This window comes from Symsagittifera roscoffensis, chromosome 6 (genome assembly GCF_963678635.1).
Source record: "Symsagittifera roscoffensis chromosome 6, txSymRosc1.1, whole genome shotgun sequence".
NCBI lineage: Eukaryota > Metazoa > Xenacoelomorpha > Acoela > Convolutidae > Symsagittifera > Symsagittifera roscoffensis.
Window position 1 is genome coordinate 18212785 of NC_087067.1, and position 17983 is coordinate 18230767.

At 39.9% G+C, this 17983-nt stretch overlaps 2 protein-coding genes across 2 annotated transcripts; both read left to right on the forward strand.

The window, feature by feature from the left end:
* The first annotated feature begins 8353 nt into the window (after positions 1-8353).
* On the forward strand, positions 8354-9982 carry LOC134848441 (syntaxin-5-like). Its single transcript, XM_063865902.1, has one exon. The coding sequence runs from the start codon at positions 8396-8398 to the stop codon at positions 9635-9637; it is 1242 nt and encodes a 413-aa protein (XP_063721972.1). The 5' UTR covers positions 8354-8395; the 3' UTR covers positions 9638-9982.
* A 1973-nt stretch (positions 9983-11955) lies between these two features.
* LOC134848424 (UBX domain-containing protein 4-like) lies at positions 11956-17508 on the forward strand. Its single transcript, XM_063865863.1, has 3 exons — positions 11956-13219; positions 13513-13829; positions 16645-17508. Exons 1-3 carry the CDS (start codon positions 12861-12863, stop codon positions 17313-17315), a joined length of 1347 nt encoding a protein of 448 aa, XP_063721933.1. The 5' UTR covers positions 11956-12860; the 3' UTR covers positions 17316-17508.
* Positions 17509-17983: the final 475 nt, after the last annotated feature.

Below are 17983 nucleotides of genomic sequence, written 5' to 3' on the forward strand. Positions count from 1 at the left end.
AAGAATGAATCGCAATCTCCGAGACGTCGAAGTTGGAAGTAGTTTCCGATGCATTCTCCCAGAACTGAGGCCTCGAGTCATCACTTGAGCTGATGGATACTGCATCATCGTCTTCTGACTTGTTTATGATGTTTTTCGACTTCCCGGACAAGTTTCTGTCCCATGGTCGCTCTGAAGTCGGCTCGCTGGACCAGATTCTGTCCGGGCCTGAAGTTGCAAGACTCCCCGGACAATGTTTCGTCCCCCGATGAACAGTCCGAGCACTGCTCGTACTCCTCCTTCGCATCGGCCAACTGAATCCTTCTTTCCACGCTGGACTTTGATTTAACACTGACCTGTTCAGTGATTTGGGTACGAGTTTCTTTTCAATTTTCCACGTACGAAGTCCTCAACAGGGCATCTTTTGGTATCGAGTTCACTAGCTGGTTCACTATCGACCGGCAATCCCGTTCAACGTCCCGACTCCGGTCTCTTCTCTGTTCTTTCAGTGGTTGTCAGCCGCTGCGTGGTCTCCATCCACTCATGATCATGCCTCTCAACTTCTCTGTCTGGTAGGTCACGAGGTTTCCTCATGAGATTTGGTGCTACGGTCACCGTCCCATTTAGCAAGGCTATGCTGTTGATACCCAGCCTGGTAAGTTTTTGCTGCACTTGGTTTGATCGAACTAGCAAATCCAACTGAACCGAATCACCCGTGGCCGAGTTTTTTTTCAGCGGCCGTTTCTACCGGAAGTTTGGGGTGTCCTGGTATGGGGTTCCCAGCCTTGTCAAGCCACCTGGTGAGTTGTATCTTGTCATAGGTCTCTTTATCCAGAAATGAAAAACAATCCTTAATTTCTGCCTGGTTAGCTTGCTTCTCCTCTAATCGCTCGTAAAACTCTGTATTTTTGCTGAGGTTGTCGGCGTTCTGCTGCTTGTCACGGGTTCGATGCTCTATGATCATGTGATAGCCGTCCAGACGCACAATCCGGCGACCAATATAGCTTTCGTCCATCAAAATAGTCTTTAGCTGGGCAAGAGCACTATTGTTTACACGCAACTTAAAGGGAGCACTCCCTAAGTAGGCTCTGTATTTTTCAACAAAAGTGATCACCGCGAACATCTCCGCTTTTGGTGCACCGTACTTCATTTCAGTGTCGCGCTCAGGACTTTACTTCCGTAAGTTATTGGTCTGAGAACAGTCCTCCCAATCCCATCTTGTTCCTGGTGAAGTATGCCCGATATCGCAACTACTGATGCTCTGTATTAAGCACAAACTTCTTTTTCTCTGTCGGCATATCGAGGGCTGGAGCCTCGCAAAGTTCGCGCTTGATGTTCTCAAAGGAGACTTGATCCTCGGCAGTCCAGCTGAACTTCTTACCCTTGTTTCTCCTCAATTGTTGCATAGGGTATATCTTGTCAGCATACCCTTTAGTAAACTCTCGGTAGTATTTAGCGAATCCTAGAAAGCTCATCAATTGCGTGTCAGTCTTCGGTGCCTTCCAGGTCAGTACTGCTTCAACCGCTTCGGGATCCGGTCTGACCCCGTGTTTTTCTACAAGGCGACCAAGATACTTGGTTGAGTCCCTGAGGATTTCGCATTTGAAGGGTGTACATTTCAGGCCGGCTTGTTTTATGCCAGGAAAGACTTCGTCTAATCTCTCTATATTGTGTTCTAAGGTTGGTGTTGCGATCACCACATCATCGACGTAACACATAATGAGGCTCCCATATTTCTTGGTCACATTCGTGAGTGTCTGGGCCATTAATAGCTGGAATGTAGCTGTCACGTTCCACAGTCCAAACGGCATCCTTTTGCACTGGAACAGTCCCAGTTCACAAGCTAAGCCCGTTTTCTCCCGATCCTGCTTCCCAGGGGGGCACTTGCCAGAGCGCAGAGCCGAAATCCGCTGTCGTGAAGAATTTCGCGTCTCCCAACTTGGAGAGGCTCTCATCGATACGGGGACACGGGTATCTCTTGTATCATTGCCGCGTTCACGAAACGGAAATCACAAGAAAATCCAAGTTGACCCCTTCCTTTTAGCTTTGCCTACGCCACAAGCCCACGGGGACTTCGACGGCTCAATAATGTCATATTCCATTAACGTTTCGATTTCTTTTCTGCATGCTTCTGGCTTTTGTGGGGTCATTCTCCTAGCTCCCTCCCTATGAGGTACCGAACTCTCTTCTACTTCTATATCATGTTCTACAAAATTGCAGCAGCCTTGTGCTTCGAAAAAACGTCTGCGTTCCGATTCAACACCGCTCTGAGGGAGTCCAACTCCTTATCCGATATTTTCTTTTTAGGTGCTCTATCTCAGTTAGAACTGGCTTGTTCGATACTAATTCAGTTTCTGTTGGTCTCTCAGGAAAACTTGAGAAACTAGACTGCCCATTGTCTGTATCCGATTTCTTTGTAAACAATTTTTTAAAAGACTTCATTTCCTTAATCCTTTTTGATATGCATTCTTGGTTGGCATGTAAAGGACATTCAGTTACTTTATATCACCTAAAGTTCTTCACACTCTGATACTCTGTGCTCAGAGGCAATGCGTAGCCAAGCTTCTTCCCTCGTTGTATCGTCACCGTTGTTGCCTCTGTGATCAACAACACACTCACACGCAGTCCGTTCTGAGAAGAAGCTTCTTCCTAAAATAGCTGAGCTCTTACTGTTTGGGTTGGGTGCCAGACACATCTGTCTAATTTTGCTAAGCTCATTCAAATTTTTCATCCTAAGAGTTGCTACTACAGCTTGATTTGGTTTCAGTTCACCTTTCCGATCTAGAAAAATTGGCACCTTCGCTTGGTTAATCAAGATTCTGTCAAGGGGTTTTTTTATACTTGCTCTCTGGGTCCTTGATTCTTATTAACCCGTCGTTGAGGTCAATCGTGACATCTAATTTGAGCGCAAAATCTGGTTGAACTGGTTTGACTCGTCCAGATTCTCGACAACCAGAAAACTCATCCAAAGACGCCTTCCTCCTAGCTGCAGTGAGATGATCGGAGTCCGTCCTGTCAAATAGATTGCGCCCTGATTGGCCGCTGCCAGTCTGATATTATTCGGTATCAGATCCGACCTGTCGACGCCCATGTCAGTCCAAGTGCTCACAGGCATAACACTGACCACTGGTCTGGTGTCTAATAGTACTTTCACGGAGAGTTGTCTGCCCTGCACATCTAGTACATGCGCTGCGAGATCGGCTTCACAGCCTATGTGGACTGCGTCCTGTTCAAGCATGGCATTGTGTCCTATTCCTCGTTTCTTGAGCTCTTCTCGACCGATGTAGATCCGGCCTACTTGGTCACTTGCATCGGTCACGTGAGCTTTCGTGTAAATGTTTATGCCGTCCACATTCATCAGAGTTGGATAAGGGCAATAGACTTCGATGTAATGCCCATTTACATTCATTATTCTCGCGCCACCTGTTGTGAGTACCGCTCACATGGCCCTAGAATCCAACTTGGGATCTTTCTGTCTCAGGTAGTCCGCGTAGATGTCCAGGTGTTTTACCGTGATTTCGGACGGTTCACTCAAATTCTTTACCACCTGATGGCCTGCGACCCATATGATTGACATTATTTTTGTCCCCTCTCTTGTCATGCTGAAGGTCTTCCCCAGACGACATTCAACTTTAGACCTGCTTCTTGGGTTCCTGGTTGTCCTATTCTTTCGCCGTTTTTCCTAGAATGTTAAGTTTCTCACGCAGTTCTGTGTTTTCCAGTTCTGACATTACCCACTGCTCAACCTCTTTCGTGGCCAATTCTTGCTGAATATTCGGTAGTGCGGTCCGTGCCGCTAGGCCATATTTTACTTTGAGCGCACTGGCTGACTCTGGCTCCAGGCTCGAGGCAATCGCAACATCAGGTAAGGTCTTCACCTTCTTTGTCGTCAATATGCCTTGTGTAACCTCCTTCTTCCGCGACTCGGCCTCGTTCATTAGGCGTGCTCGGCTAGCCTTGACCCCTGAAAGTGCCTCTTCATGGTGGGGATGCTTCGCGTCCGCTACTGCATCTCAGAATTGAGCGCAATCTGATTTGAAATGTCCTTCCAAATTGCAGAAGAATCATCTCGGTCCATACTTCATAATGAGTCCTCCCACTCATTCTTCGTGGTCCTCGTTAGTTGCATCAATGTCGTCAAGAAAGTGAGCTATCGCCTTCCAATTTTGCTTATAAGTAGAGCAGGTTGAATATTCGTGGTCCATCTAACCACAATTCGCACATGACTTCCTCTTATCCATGTCATCACGAGGTCTATACCAACTGTGGTTCGCGTCAGTATTCGTTCCGCTGTAGTTGCCACAATTGCTGTAACATTTTTGGGCCCTTGGTCTTATGAGCAAGTACTCACGCGATTTCATGCGCAAACCATCGGGCGTGGGTACTGAGTCTGCTGATAAGGTGAAGTGTGTGGGCAACATGGTTTTCAGCTCATCAGTTTTTACTCCTTCCATGAACTTTGAGGCAATGACCAAGTTCCGCTCCGAGATTCTCTCGTCGGCTTTACTTCTCCTTCCGAGTAGCTCGAGGTCATCATCAAAACTTGTCTATGGATTCATCATCTCTTTTCAAACTTCAACATAGCCTGATGTCCCTGTACACCCGACCCGAAACGACTCAGCAAAATGTCGAACCTTTTGCGAGCACTGTTTCGTTCATTAGTCCTTTTCGCCATTACACAGCTCAGGGCTGTGCCCTCTAGGTTGTTTGGCAGTGCGCTACCTTCCTGTTTCTTGGAGAGAGATTCTCCTCTTCAAAGGGTAACTTCATCACCTCTATCCATTTCCGATTTCCCCGATTTGTCCTTGTACGATTTCGGCTTTTTGAGTGTCCTTCGTGATCTGGTACTAATCTGACTTGCGGCATTGTCGGTAAGCATGCTCCTAATAAAGCATCCGCTTCTGGCGGGTCCGCAATTGTCCAACCCGCCCTCGACAGGGCTGCCTTTGATCGCTCTTGATCTCGGTTGGACCTCTGCATAAATGTGGGCTCCGGATCCGTCAGTTGCCTCACGCGAGTCCTCCATTGGAGCGGGACGATTCTCTCGGTTGCTGCCGCTCAGGATCTCATCAAACTTCCGCATCACAAGGTCAGTTTTGGTATCTAATCTTTTCTCCAGGATAGTCATCGTATGAGCATACATGTTGTCATGGTCGTTCAATAGTCGCTCGATCTCTCTCGTCATCCTAATGTCTTTTTCCTCTGACTGCTTGGTTGCTACAGCCCAGCTCTCTGCAAGGCCTTGATCAGTGTTCCGAATCAAGTGGGCCTGGTCGCTTCTGGCTTGTGATTTTGCGTCCGCCAACTCTCTTAACCTTTGATGGCCTTGTTGACCCCTTTCTCGGTCAATCCTTTTTGTCATGTACTGTCGCAGTTCCTCAAGGCCTGTCATTACACCTGCAAACATGTCGCTCACTTAATTGGCGACATGTTTGCAGGTGTAATGACAGGCCTTGAGGAACTGCGACAGTACATGACAAAAAGGATTGACATCATCAGCCTATCAAATGTCGAGGATACTCCCATCGTTATCCCATCTGACACTGGTCTTGATAGCGAATTGGACTTACTATTGGACTTGATAGTTTTCTTACTCTTCTCCTGTCTCGGGCTAAGTGTGAGGTCTATATCCGAGTGCAGCAGCCAGAGGATTGTTAAGGGGCTTAACTGACTCCGGAGGGTTGCTTCAGAGGGTTCCCCAAAAATCATGAAAAGAAGTATTTTCACGCTCTAAAGCCTACGACCACGGTGTAGCTGACTTGAAACAAGGTGGGTTGACCCGTGCAACCTACCCAGTAGGATAAAAATGTGGTTTTATAAAAGTTTTTGCCGCTCGGAGGGTTCCCTAAAATGTGGACCCTGCGAACTAACAAATTTAAAAAAAAATTTTCTCTCCTGAAGTTACCAACCTAAAAACGGTTGCGGTTCAGAAAAAAGGTCAAAAACTACCAAAACTATTATGGTACCAAAATTATTCCAATCGGTTTGTTAGTCTACGAGAAATCAACAAAAACGCGTTTGCTAAATTGGCTTTTTTCACTACTCATATAATTTTTATCGCTCTAACTCCAAAAATAATAAACTCGATTCTCAAAACATTTTGACGAAATTCGGAAAATTACAAAAGATTCGATCGAAACAGTTTATTTTTGCCAACTTCTACTAAAACTTATTCCGCACGGTTTCTTTCGTTAGGGGGCTCAAATTACGTAGTAGCTTACTGCGCAGAAGCTTTTTTTGTTGTCCGAAAAACTCCGATATTCAAAGTTTCTGGGATATTAACTCTGAAATTAATTAAATCTGAAACAGTAAAAAATAGGAGAGTCAGATTACATCTTGTCCGGAAATAATACATAAACTGCCATTTTTTAATTTTTACTGTTTTTGGTCTTTTGGATTTTCTTTTCTTTTACTGTTTTTGTACTTTTCTGCTTTCAAGCGAATTTGTTTTTGGTTTTTTCTTGGTTATACACTATTTTTGATCAGTGTTACGCTTTCTCTCCAATTGTTTTTGGTTCTAGGGCCTTTGGATAAGCGGGCTCATGACTTCCCACCTAACCCTCCGGCCCCCGGAATTTTTGGTCTGAACTAAGTTAAAAAGCCAAGCAACACCAGGCGGAGGGTCGGTATCTTCCACCTAATACAATACAGGTCATTAAGGCCTCTAACTCGGGCATACGCCTGGAGCGGAGGGTTCGTTGCTGAAACATTTGCTGATCATGATGGTCTTATGCGTCTATGTACCATGTAAGGCGGGTAAGGCGGGTTTCAGGTTGATCCACCTTAAATAGATCAAAGCTCCACAGTCCAATAAAAAACTAATAGTATTTGCTTTAGTTTCCAACCCTGTCTTTAATGGCGTTTGCATGATTTAGGTATTTAGAGACCTAGTCATTGGGACGTTCTTATTTCTAGTGTGGGGGTAGTTTGGTATTTACCTCTAAGCTGTAACACGATCTCGATGTCCTATGTCTTAAGCGAACTGAATTGGTGTAATATTCGCACAAATACTGCACAGTGACGGCGAGTATAAAAAGAACCTAGACGACTGGCCGCCGTCAGTTACCTAAATTCTACCCGTTTTTCATCGACTAGACCAATCCAGTTGATTTTCTGGTCTGTTTAGGGCTAAGTAAAAAGTTACCATATTTAGGCCGTCAGTCAAACGACTTTTGATCAGCTTTCGATCAGCCGGGGGAATGGCACATGGCTCCCACAGATTGAGATGCAAAAACACTTGAGCCATTAGTTATAGGGCCTATTTCTCTTAACCTCATATGTGACGTAAGCGGATGACTGTTACAGACATTGAATTGGCTTTGGTAGAGACGGTTTGAAAGCATGTAAAGCTGTCTGTGTTGACGCTAGCCACTGGTTTTAGAACCTAGCGTCCTTATGTGTCGGTATGTTCATCCGGGCGAATGTTACATTTCCGTCGGTATGTACTTCAGGAGAATATTACAAGTTCTTATATTGACCGAAAGCAAATGATCGGACGGGGCAGTACAACAGTGCCGAAGTACAACAGTGCCGAAAATGAAAACTTTGTTCAACAGTGCCGAAAATGAAAACTTTGTTCAACAGTGCCGAAAATTTGAACAAATTTCAACATATTAAGTGCGTCAATCAAAAATTAAACAGCGATCGTTTACAATCTTAAGTGGCAATTAAAGATTTTGGGAGAGAAAATTTAAAATTTAGACGTTTTGGCGACAAAATAATTGTTTAATTTGCTGTTGCAGACATTTTGGCGCCGAAATTGGAGTGATTTTCTTTGATAATTAGCGTCAGTAATTTCCCGCTCTTTAGAAAATGCGTGTAAGTTATTCTGAAATTTTCCCGCCTTTTTCGGCACTGTTGTACTTCGGCACTGTTGAACGCCCCGATCGGACTTACCCTCTCTAAAAGTCTCAATTTCGAATTTGAAGCATTTATCTAATTTTTCTGGGTATGAAAAAGCCATTTATCACCGTCTGCGCTAGTTTTTGCATCGTTGTGAACTCTCTCTCGATTAAGCGTAGTAAAAAAGAGGTCCATGCGATGTGGAACATTCGGCCAATGGTAGTTCATATAATCAGTATGATCACTTAATTAAGCTCAGTTGTTTTTTTTTAATAATTTTTGCCGATGATGAAAATTGGCATTTTCAGAGCCTGAAAAAACTGGTATTTGCTTCAAATTGTAAATTGAAATTTCAAAAAATCATCTGCTGACGGTCGATGTAAAGTTTTGCTGTAATGCAAAGAAGATATTGTCCAAAATGTTTCTGAAATTTAGGCTTTTAGGGTATCAAAACCTTAATTCGCGTTTATTTTTAATCTTGTTGGCTGATTTACTAAATATCTAAACGTGAAAATGACATCTGTTTTAGTGGTGCATATGATCTTGTCAAGGTAATTCATGCTGACAAGGGTATATGACAGACCATTTGCGCAATCGATTTGCCAATGTCGCTGAAAGACTAACTCATAGTTTCACAGAGCTAACCGCTGAAAATCATGTATATGCAAACGGTGAAATCGGATTAGCTCTTCAGAAATCAACTTCCTATTCAGCATTTGATTCTAGTGTTAGTGAAGACCCGGAAAACATTGACACAAAACCAGTTATGACATTCCGGGATCGCACAACTGAGTTCGGGTCAACTGTGAAGAGCTTACAAAGCCGTCAGATGCTTAATGGCGCTGTTAAGCCAACAAACGTAAACCGAACTATCCAAGAAAGAACCGAATTTGCCAAGTTGGCGAAAAAAGTTGGCCGAGATCTAGCTAGCACCTGTGTCAAACTGGAAAAATTATCCATGCTAGCCAAAAAGAAAACTTTATTCGATGACAAACCTCTCGAGATTCAAGAGCTGACTTATATTATAAAACAGGACTTGAACTCATTAAATGAGCAGATAGGTAATTTGTCAGAGTGGAACAGATCACGAAGTGGATCGAGCACGAGTAACAAGCACGTGCAAACTCACTCGTCCACAGTTGTCGTGGCACTACAGTCCAGATTGGCAAACTTGTCAACGGATTTCAAATCAGCACTTGACATTAGATCAGAGAATTTGAAGGCCTCGAAGTGGAGGCGAGACCAGTATTCAACACAGCAAGCCTCAAATTCTACGGGTGCAAATGTCAGTGGAGTAGGTGACCGGGTCAGGGAGCCGAATGGTCATCTGCCAGACAGAAGTGTGTTGTTCAGAGACGAGCAAATGGCAGTGGCTGCTGCCAATGAGCAGAGGAGTGCAAAAGGCGCAAATTCATCGGCAATCAACATGCCCGATTATGAATATCAAAGCAGCAGCGGTCAGATAGATTCCAGTGGAGCTGGCGGTATGGTGCGGAACAGACATGTGCAGCAGATGGCTCTTCTGGAGGAGACTGATTCATATGTTACAGAGCGAGCTGCGGCAATGGAGAACATAGAGAGCACGGTGGTTGAGTTGGGGCATATATTCTCTCAACTGGCCACTATGGTCAAGGAGCAGGATGAGATGATCGGAAGAATGGACCACAATGTTGAAGACAGTCTGATGAATGTCCACGCTGCGCACGGAGAGATCCTCAAATATTTCCAAAGTGTTTCCTCCAATAGGTGGCTCATGTTTAAAGTTTTTGGAGTGCTAATTGTATTCTTCATCATGTTTGTCCTGTTTTTTGCTTAAAATGAATTTGTTCCTGGAGCTTGCAGCAATTCTTCACGTTGTCAATCTATGCATGACGCGATGTGATAACAACTTTCAACTATTGGACTGGATTCAAAATCGGTATTACGAGAACATTCTCAAGAGCAGCTAAAGTTTAAGTTTCGGATAAATATGTTTTGGAATTGAGAAGCAGAACTTTATGTATACAATTTGTTGGGTTTTAGGTTACGTACAAAAAATGTTTTTTCATAGTTTCATTATATTCCTGAGAATTGAATTTCAATTACTAAGATGTAATTATAATGATAATAATTGGTGCTTACTGAATCATATGACGACAAGGAGAATCAACTCTGAGAAGAATTTATTCAAAATTTAGAAGACAGAGATTGTTGGCAGCGAGTGAAAGTTGAACTAATTTTCGTGAGTTTTTAGGAGTCGATGAACGTAGTTTTTTCAGGAAGTCTTAAAATTTGTTCAGGCACAAATCTATATTTTCACGGTTTTTTGATTTTTTAAATTCAGTTCATTTTCTTTTTTAAGGTCGGCAATTTCCACGATTGAACAGCTGAAGCGCAAAAGGTCACGAAAAACATGGGCGACTTCTAGTTTCGAAAGCAGAATTGAATTTTCAGATTTCCCGGCGAAAAAAATTTTTTTGATTCAATTTTCTCTAATTGGGTTAATTTTATCAAAAAAAGAGTAAAAATAATAAATTGTCTAGAAATTCAGAGAGCTTACTGGGCATCTTTTTTTAGTTTTTGAGATACATTTTTATACTCTTTTTTTTTTGTGATATCCACGCCGTGAGCTCTGATATAGAAACATTTTAGAGCTGCCAACTTTTTGACGCGGTTGTTTAGGTTTAAAGTTTTACAGTTTGTCAACATGCTAGACTAAATTCTTTGCGCTTTCATGCACCGATCTAAAATAAGGTATCATACTTGGGAATAGCATTTTTATTGCAGCCTTGCAAAACTATTTTTCAACTCTGGCCTTGATATTCTTGTCCGCCTTTCATTTGTCTTTTTTACTTAGTTGTTTTCAAACTGGAGGGAAGTAAGTTAAATTATTTATGGTTATGCTAAAAAACAGTAATTCTTTTTTCTACGATTTTCCGTTTCTTTTGTTTTGTTTTTGAGTGTTTTAAGTTTTGGATGTTTCTTTATAATCGGTTTATTTAAATCAAGTCAAATGAAAATGTTCTATATATTTGTGCGTTTTGTGATTCAAATAATGGTACTCGGAGTTGACCGGCTACCCTTGTTATGATTCAAAGTGGTAGCAGTCTATGTACCATTTAAGTATTATAAATGCTATCTTTGCTGAAAACAACATTTTGAATGTTATCTTGATTTTGCAATCAGAAGTGTTTTGCAACCGGTTACTAGACTTCTTCCCGTAAATAACTTTGCTCACAGGACTCATCTACTGTTTGGTTATAATTTTAGCTTGTTAGCATTTGAAATATCCGTCCAATTCAAATTTTACTTTTTGTTTTGGCTCTAATTTACGAAATGTATTCGAAATGTTTGTAATGATCAAACGTTTAATGATGAACATGTAATGATGATCCTTGTTCAGAGTCTGATATAGGTTATGATATTTTTTTCGGTTTTTTCAGGAAGTCTTAAAATGTGTTCAAGTGCAATTTTAATTTTCGCAGTTTAATTTTTGATGACTTAAGTTCAGTTCCTTTCTTTGTTAGAAGGAAAGCAAACTCCAGTATCGAACAGCTAAATTATAAAGGCCATGAAAAACGTGGTCAATTTCGAGTTTCGAAAGTGGAGTTTTATTTTCAGATTTCCCAGGGAATAAATCATTTATTTTTTGATTCATTTTTAAAATTAGTTTTTTCGAAAAAAGTGTAAATCATAATTTTTTCAAGATAATCTAAGAGTTCTTAGGCCATTTCTATTCTTTCTGTAATCTTTGAAAAATATACAAGCGGTGAGCTCTTAGAGCTGCTACCTTTTTTAAACTGTTATTAAGGTTTCAAAGTTGGCAATTTATCAACATGCTTGGCTCAATTTCACGTATTTTTTTGCACTTATCTAAAATAAGGTGTTTTTTTTGTGAAAAGCAACTTATTGCAATATGATATTTTTTTGCAATAGTTTTTGGACAATCTAATAAAGCTCTTTTGTCTAGAGACTGGACAGGGGGCCTTGAAATTGAGACAAGCAAACTGAACGACCGTAAAATAACATAATCTGGACGATAAGTCTTAGTAAATTTAGACAATAAGAACTGGGTCTACAATTTTTTTGTTTAGAATGAAGTTACACAAAAACAAGTATCTTATCACAGAACTCACCAAAAATTATTATTTAAGCTGTTTATAAAACAGAAATCGAAAAAGTATACGAAATTTTTGAACTGTACATTTCTTCAGCATACAGATCTCGTCAACAGGTATACGTTGAGCATGTCAACATTTTAAATTCCCATTCTAATTACACAAGCAAAGCTTTTGTTATAGCATGAACTCTTTTTTTCCAACCTAAGTTGCAAAATTGTTGCGACGCAAATGTTGCTGCGACAAAATGTGTTCATTTTGAAAGTGTTCATTTTGATCAATAATCAGCTATTAAGTACTGCCAATGCTAAGGATATTAACAGACTTTTATATAACAAATAGCACTTAAGCTTCAATGTATCATGGTTAGGTAGCGTAGAGATAGGGAAGCAGACCAGCAGCAAAATAAGAGGGTTCGAATCTGGGCAGGGTCGGATGTTATTAATGAATTTTTTCGTATACCAGTTAAAACGCGTCCGCTCTATAAATTGTGTGTTGGTTCGTAAAAATGTTCAGTTAATCTTATATCGGCTTAGTCGCTTTGTATTGCGTTGTTTGAAGTGGATATCAAAGTTTCATGAGATTTGTGCTGCTGGTAATTTTTCACTCAACGGTTGTCTACCCAATTTGTATTGGCCTAGCCAATTGGGCGTCTACCCAGTGCCTATAAAACTTGATTCAATGTTTGTTTACTGCTGACATTTTTGGACGTTTTTCTTCAAAGTTAACTTCATTCAAAGCAAACGTATGGAAATTTTTGTAAAACGTAGTTTCTGATATTATCCCAACAATTTTTTCAACTATAGACTCCCGCTCTTTTTTGTCTGTGGTTGGAATAGCAAGTGGTTGGAAGCTCTGTTTAACCTCTGTGCTTTGATAAAAATAAAAAACGATACCATGTTCATTTGATGGAACATTTCAGAACTTCTATTGGAAGTCAAAATGGCCAACATTTGGTTTGCAGGCAGCATCGCCGAGTCAATCGCGGAATCAAAAAGACGAAATGCTGTTTTCATTGTTTTTGCTTGCGACAGCTCCGAAAAGACTAAAGAAATGGAAGACACCTTAAACGACTCAGACGTTGCAAACGTCGTAACTGATTCAGTTTTGATTAAAGTCGAGCAATCTACAACATCCTTTACGCAATTTACACAATTTTATCCAGTTATGATAGTTCCGACAACTTATCTTATAGCACCCAATGGAACACCTCTTGAAATAATTGCTGGTTCATGCTCAAAAGAGGATTTAATATCGAAGATTCAGTCAACGAAAGAAAAGTTTCGCCAGCAGGCGGAATTGTGAGTAGAAAGCTTATATATGAAGACCAGATTTTCTTTTAAATTTCATTAATTTGAAAAACAGTTTTTAGAGTTCAAGATCTGGCATCACGGGATGTAATATGAGTCTGTTCAACAATGAATTTCGCACTGACTCTAATAAACTGACAGCTATTTGCATAAAATTGAAAAATTGTCGTTGGGCATTTTTTTAATCAAAAGCGAAACAGAATGTGAAATGTTAGAATGAATATGTGCAGTGCAAATGACAACGAAAGGACTATTCTTAAGTTAATATAGACGTGCTGATTTAGATCGAATGTCCAGCCATCGTCAGAAGAGGCCTCAAACGCTGCGCCATCTTCTGCAAGTATCGAAGAGCGGACTAAATATGCTCAAGAAAAATTGGAAGAGATTCGACGAAAGAAACAAGCGGAAGCTCAAGCGGCTGAGATTGAAGATGAAAAAAGGCGGAAAGCACAGATGTCTGAGTTGACAAGGGCAAAACAGGAGGCAGAGGAGAGAGAAATGAAGCAGATAGCTGAAGAGAGGAGGCGGGAGAAGGAGGAGGACAGGCTCGCAAGGGAGGCAATCAAAGCCAGAATCGCACAAGACAAAGCTGATCGAGCAGGTAAGAGTTAAATTCTAACTTTTTTCTAACCTGCCAATTCTGAAATCTTGGTTTCAATGAATAGAACGGATTTGAAAAACTCTCCTCCATAAGCGGTTATGCCCAATTTTTTTACCCATTAAGTTATGGCCCTCAGAATAGTCAACGTTTTAATATTTTTGATCGTTTTATAATCTTTTTTAACTTTCCTAGAGAACTGCACTGCCAAACAAACCTAGGTTTTTGGGTTCAATCGAAATAACAGATTGGGTGAATTTCTTCTGCATAAGCGGCGTATCTCATTTAAAAAAAAAAAAAAGCTATGATTCTCGGAAATGTCAACTTTCTGATTTGTTGACCGTTTTAGACTTTTTACGATAACTATCTTGCAAAATATTATATCATAGGTTTAATCGACTCATCAGGTTGTTGGAAGCGTAGCTTTATAATAAAGTTTGTTTACTCAGCTCGAAAATTACCGCGCCAGTTTTCAGGTTAAATGTTCAATCGAGAAATCTGATTTTGTGAATTTTCTCTACTGTACCGTCCACGACCTGATTTTAACTGAAGAAAGTTACCGATTTCAGAAAGCGAAGTTTTTTGAACTTCGACCGTTTTTTTTTTAGAAAAATACTTGATCAAATCTGATAAGAAAATTTCAATCGAAAGAAGCGTTTGTGTGAATTTTTCCTGCAAAAGCGGCTGCTCCCTAATTTTTTTTTGTAAGAGAAAGGCTATGTCTTTGAGAAAATTCTAAAATCTCAAAATTGTTCACTCTCCTCACTTATCTTAATAGAAAAGCAACTAGGGTTTTGGGCAAAGTTCAATTTTTTAAATTACGCATTGCGTCTTGCATCAATATAACATATTCAAAAAATATCAAACACGCACCTCCAGCTTTAGCTGAGCCCTAGCTATCTTTCATCAAGACATACGAATTTTTTGGTTCACCTTGTTTTTTTCAACATTTTTATTTTTTTAATATTTGTGTTGAATGATTGTTTTATGATTTTTATGATTACTTCATCTCTGTGTTTGCAGTTTTTGTTTAACACCGGCAATTGTGTATCTCAGTATCTTTCTTCAAAATCAATCACCTTCGAGACAAAAAATTTTTTTTTCGAATCAGTGGTTTTTGTCCTATTTTTTTTCCGGCTAGTGGCGTAACGAAAGTACAAAATTCCGCTTTGTCTCTTTTTAATTTTTAAAATGGTGTGTCAATTCGAACTTGTTGAACTTTATGAGAAAGGCCAATCAATGTTCGAAAATTCTTTGTTTTGAGAGATGCTGCTGACTCCAAGTTGCCTTACCGATAAGCAAGGGTATTGCAACCGAGTACTAGAATTTTTTCCAAGTAAACAACTTGTTCACAGCATGGTCAATTTAGAAGGAACTTAGAATTGGTAAATTACTAATATACTACCTTCATCTTACATGTGCCGTCGGTTATGTAGGTGTTCGTGATTGCTTTTTGTAGGTGGTACGTGCAGGTTCTTGAAATGTGATTCCATAATATTTTCTCTTAATAGCGGTAAATTCTAATCTAATTTTTGTGTAAAATTAAGACAAATTTTTGTCGTCTTAAATTTTCAGCAAAAGCACTTGTCGTCTTAACAGCTGTCTTCTTATTTGCCGGACACCATGTAATGTACGGTTGCAGTATAATGTACACCAAATGCTATCATTTCAATGGAGTATTGATCGAAACAATTTTCAGTTTTCGTCTGCTAGTATATGAAAGAGATTTAAAGTAGGTTCAAAGATCATTATTTTTCGACCAATCGTGAATTCAAATTCCTAGGAATTACACGTTTTTCTAGAAATTAATTCCAAAAAGTCTCGGTGTATTTTCAGCTTTTTGCGTGTCGGCCTTAATTCCCTCGGCTTTTTTTACCTTGTTATTTTTTCAATTATCTAGTCAAATTTATCAATTGAAATTAATATATGTTTGACAATATTGTCGCGAAAGCTTTAATTCAAGTGATTGGACACTCTTTTTAAAAAAAAATCATTTTTTTTAATTAAAAAAAAAACTTTTTTTTTGTTCACGGAGTGACATGCTATACTTTTCTTATTCTTGTTAGTGAAAATAACTGATATCATGGGTGGTTGTGCGATTGCATGGTATATTTTTTCGATCAGTTTTTTTCGTCAATTGGTGTTTTGCTGTAAAAACGATTTGAGATACTAGACGTGGGTTTATAACGATCTAATTGCTATCAGATCAGATGATACTTTTCGACAATATTATAGTTTTTGCTCATAATTTAGAGATTTTATCGCGAGAGGTTTCAATTTCGAATTGAGTTTTTTTAGACGTATGAAGTTTTTGAGTTGTTTATTGAGTTTTTGATCTTTTTCTACTGGTGGCTTCCGGCTATCGTTGCCATTTCCTTGTTAACAATTGTTTACATTGCATCGCAAGTGGTGCGAAGCTCTGCTTCGCTTCTGTGTAATTGTTATCAAGTTTTTTCAACTTTATAGCTGTGTAACAAGTTCTTTAGCTGTTCCTTGGACTGAGAAAGTAACATCACATGTAGTGGATATGAATTATGGTAGGATACTAAAAGAAGCGACTGATCTAGAGATTAATGCATTAAACAAGCTCATGTTTCTCTGTTTCTCACCTATGTCACTTAACCCTTATCTGAAATAGTGCATTGATCGCCAATGCCTATTAAAATGAGTGTTTTTGGTTTTGAGACTTGATGTGTGCTCTGATCTGATGTATAGTGAAGGGTTTAGCTAACAGTTTGGATTGTCGAAATCATATGTTGAATTTTTTTAACCAACAATTGAAGGAATTTATGATTTTTTTCAATGAGAATTGTTTTAGCTAAGTTTTCAAAAGAAAAAGCTGATAGCGAGACTGCGAACCTCATCACGGTCCAGTCTCAGCCAACACCTCCTCCCGCGTTTGACGGAATCGTCAGAATCCAACTGAGGTTTCCAGACGGCACACATGAGACAATGACAGCCCCTGCGGAAAGTCAGCTTCTGGAACTGAAGCAATCTGTGCTCACAAATTACTGCGATCGAATCGGTAGCGGTTATTTCAATCTCGCTGTTCCCTACCCTCGAAGAGTCTTCACAGATGAAGAAATGTCAGAGACACTTGAGAGTTTGTCGCTGATTCCCTCGACTGTTTTAGTCGTGCTGCCTTTGCGTGGAAAGCAGACACGAAGTGCGCCTTCAGCTAACTCAAGTAATCAGTCCGTTGGTTTTATTGGACAAATATTTGCTTTGTTTGCTGCTTTTTTCACATTCCTGATGTCAATTTTCACCGGAGGCAACAGGGAGAGAAATCTGACCGACGGTCAATCAGCGAGAACCACTGGAGGTCAAAGTTCAAGTCGCGAGGTCGCGGGTTCGAGTTCGTCTGACCTGAGGCGAAGAAAGAAAGATACAGAAAAGCCAGAAAGTAGAAATATTCATCGACTTAATTCAAAAGACAACGACGATGATGAAAACAATACATGGAATGGAAATTCGACTCAACAGATGTAAATTGCTTGGATGTAAATTTGACGTGGTTTTAATGTTGTGAATTTCTCAAAATCATATTTACCTATATCGAATTGTTCAAATGTATTTATCGTTTACCTATATGAAAGTAACTTATATGAAGATAAGTTACTTTCAACTCCTCGGAGTAGTTTTGGGCTCCGGTTTAAAGTTTCGATTAAATTTTTTGAAAGCATCATGTTTTTCACACCATTACCTGCGGCACAAACTGAATTATCAAGACGACCCTTGTTGAATACGAGGTCACATATTTAAACGGGCAATTTTTTTCGTTGTTTTTTTTGTATAGTAAGCTGTTTTTCCGGAAGTTTTAATTTATATTCAGATTTTGATTTGCAGTTGTCTTGTTACCGGATTTCTTTCTTAAGATAAAATCAATTTTCAAACTTAAGTGGCTTGCATTTGCGGGGAACTAATTGCTTGACTATTTGCAATAAAAACGAATGTGGTGTTAAACGAGCTCCAGCTGTCGTTTTTTTGGACAAAATTATGTAAATTCTGTGTTCATCTAGAGGCTAGAGAACTACGAACTGCAGTTGTTATTGGTACTTTGGCTCAGTTTTTCATTAGGCCTATTTCATGCCCTCAAATATCGTGTTTTCGTAATTTTTATATGGTGTATTTTGAAGCATGCGCTTAATTAGTGGGTA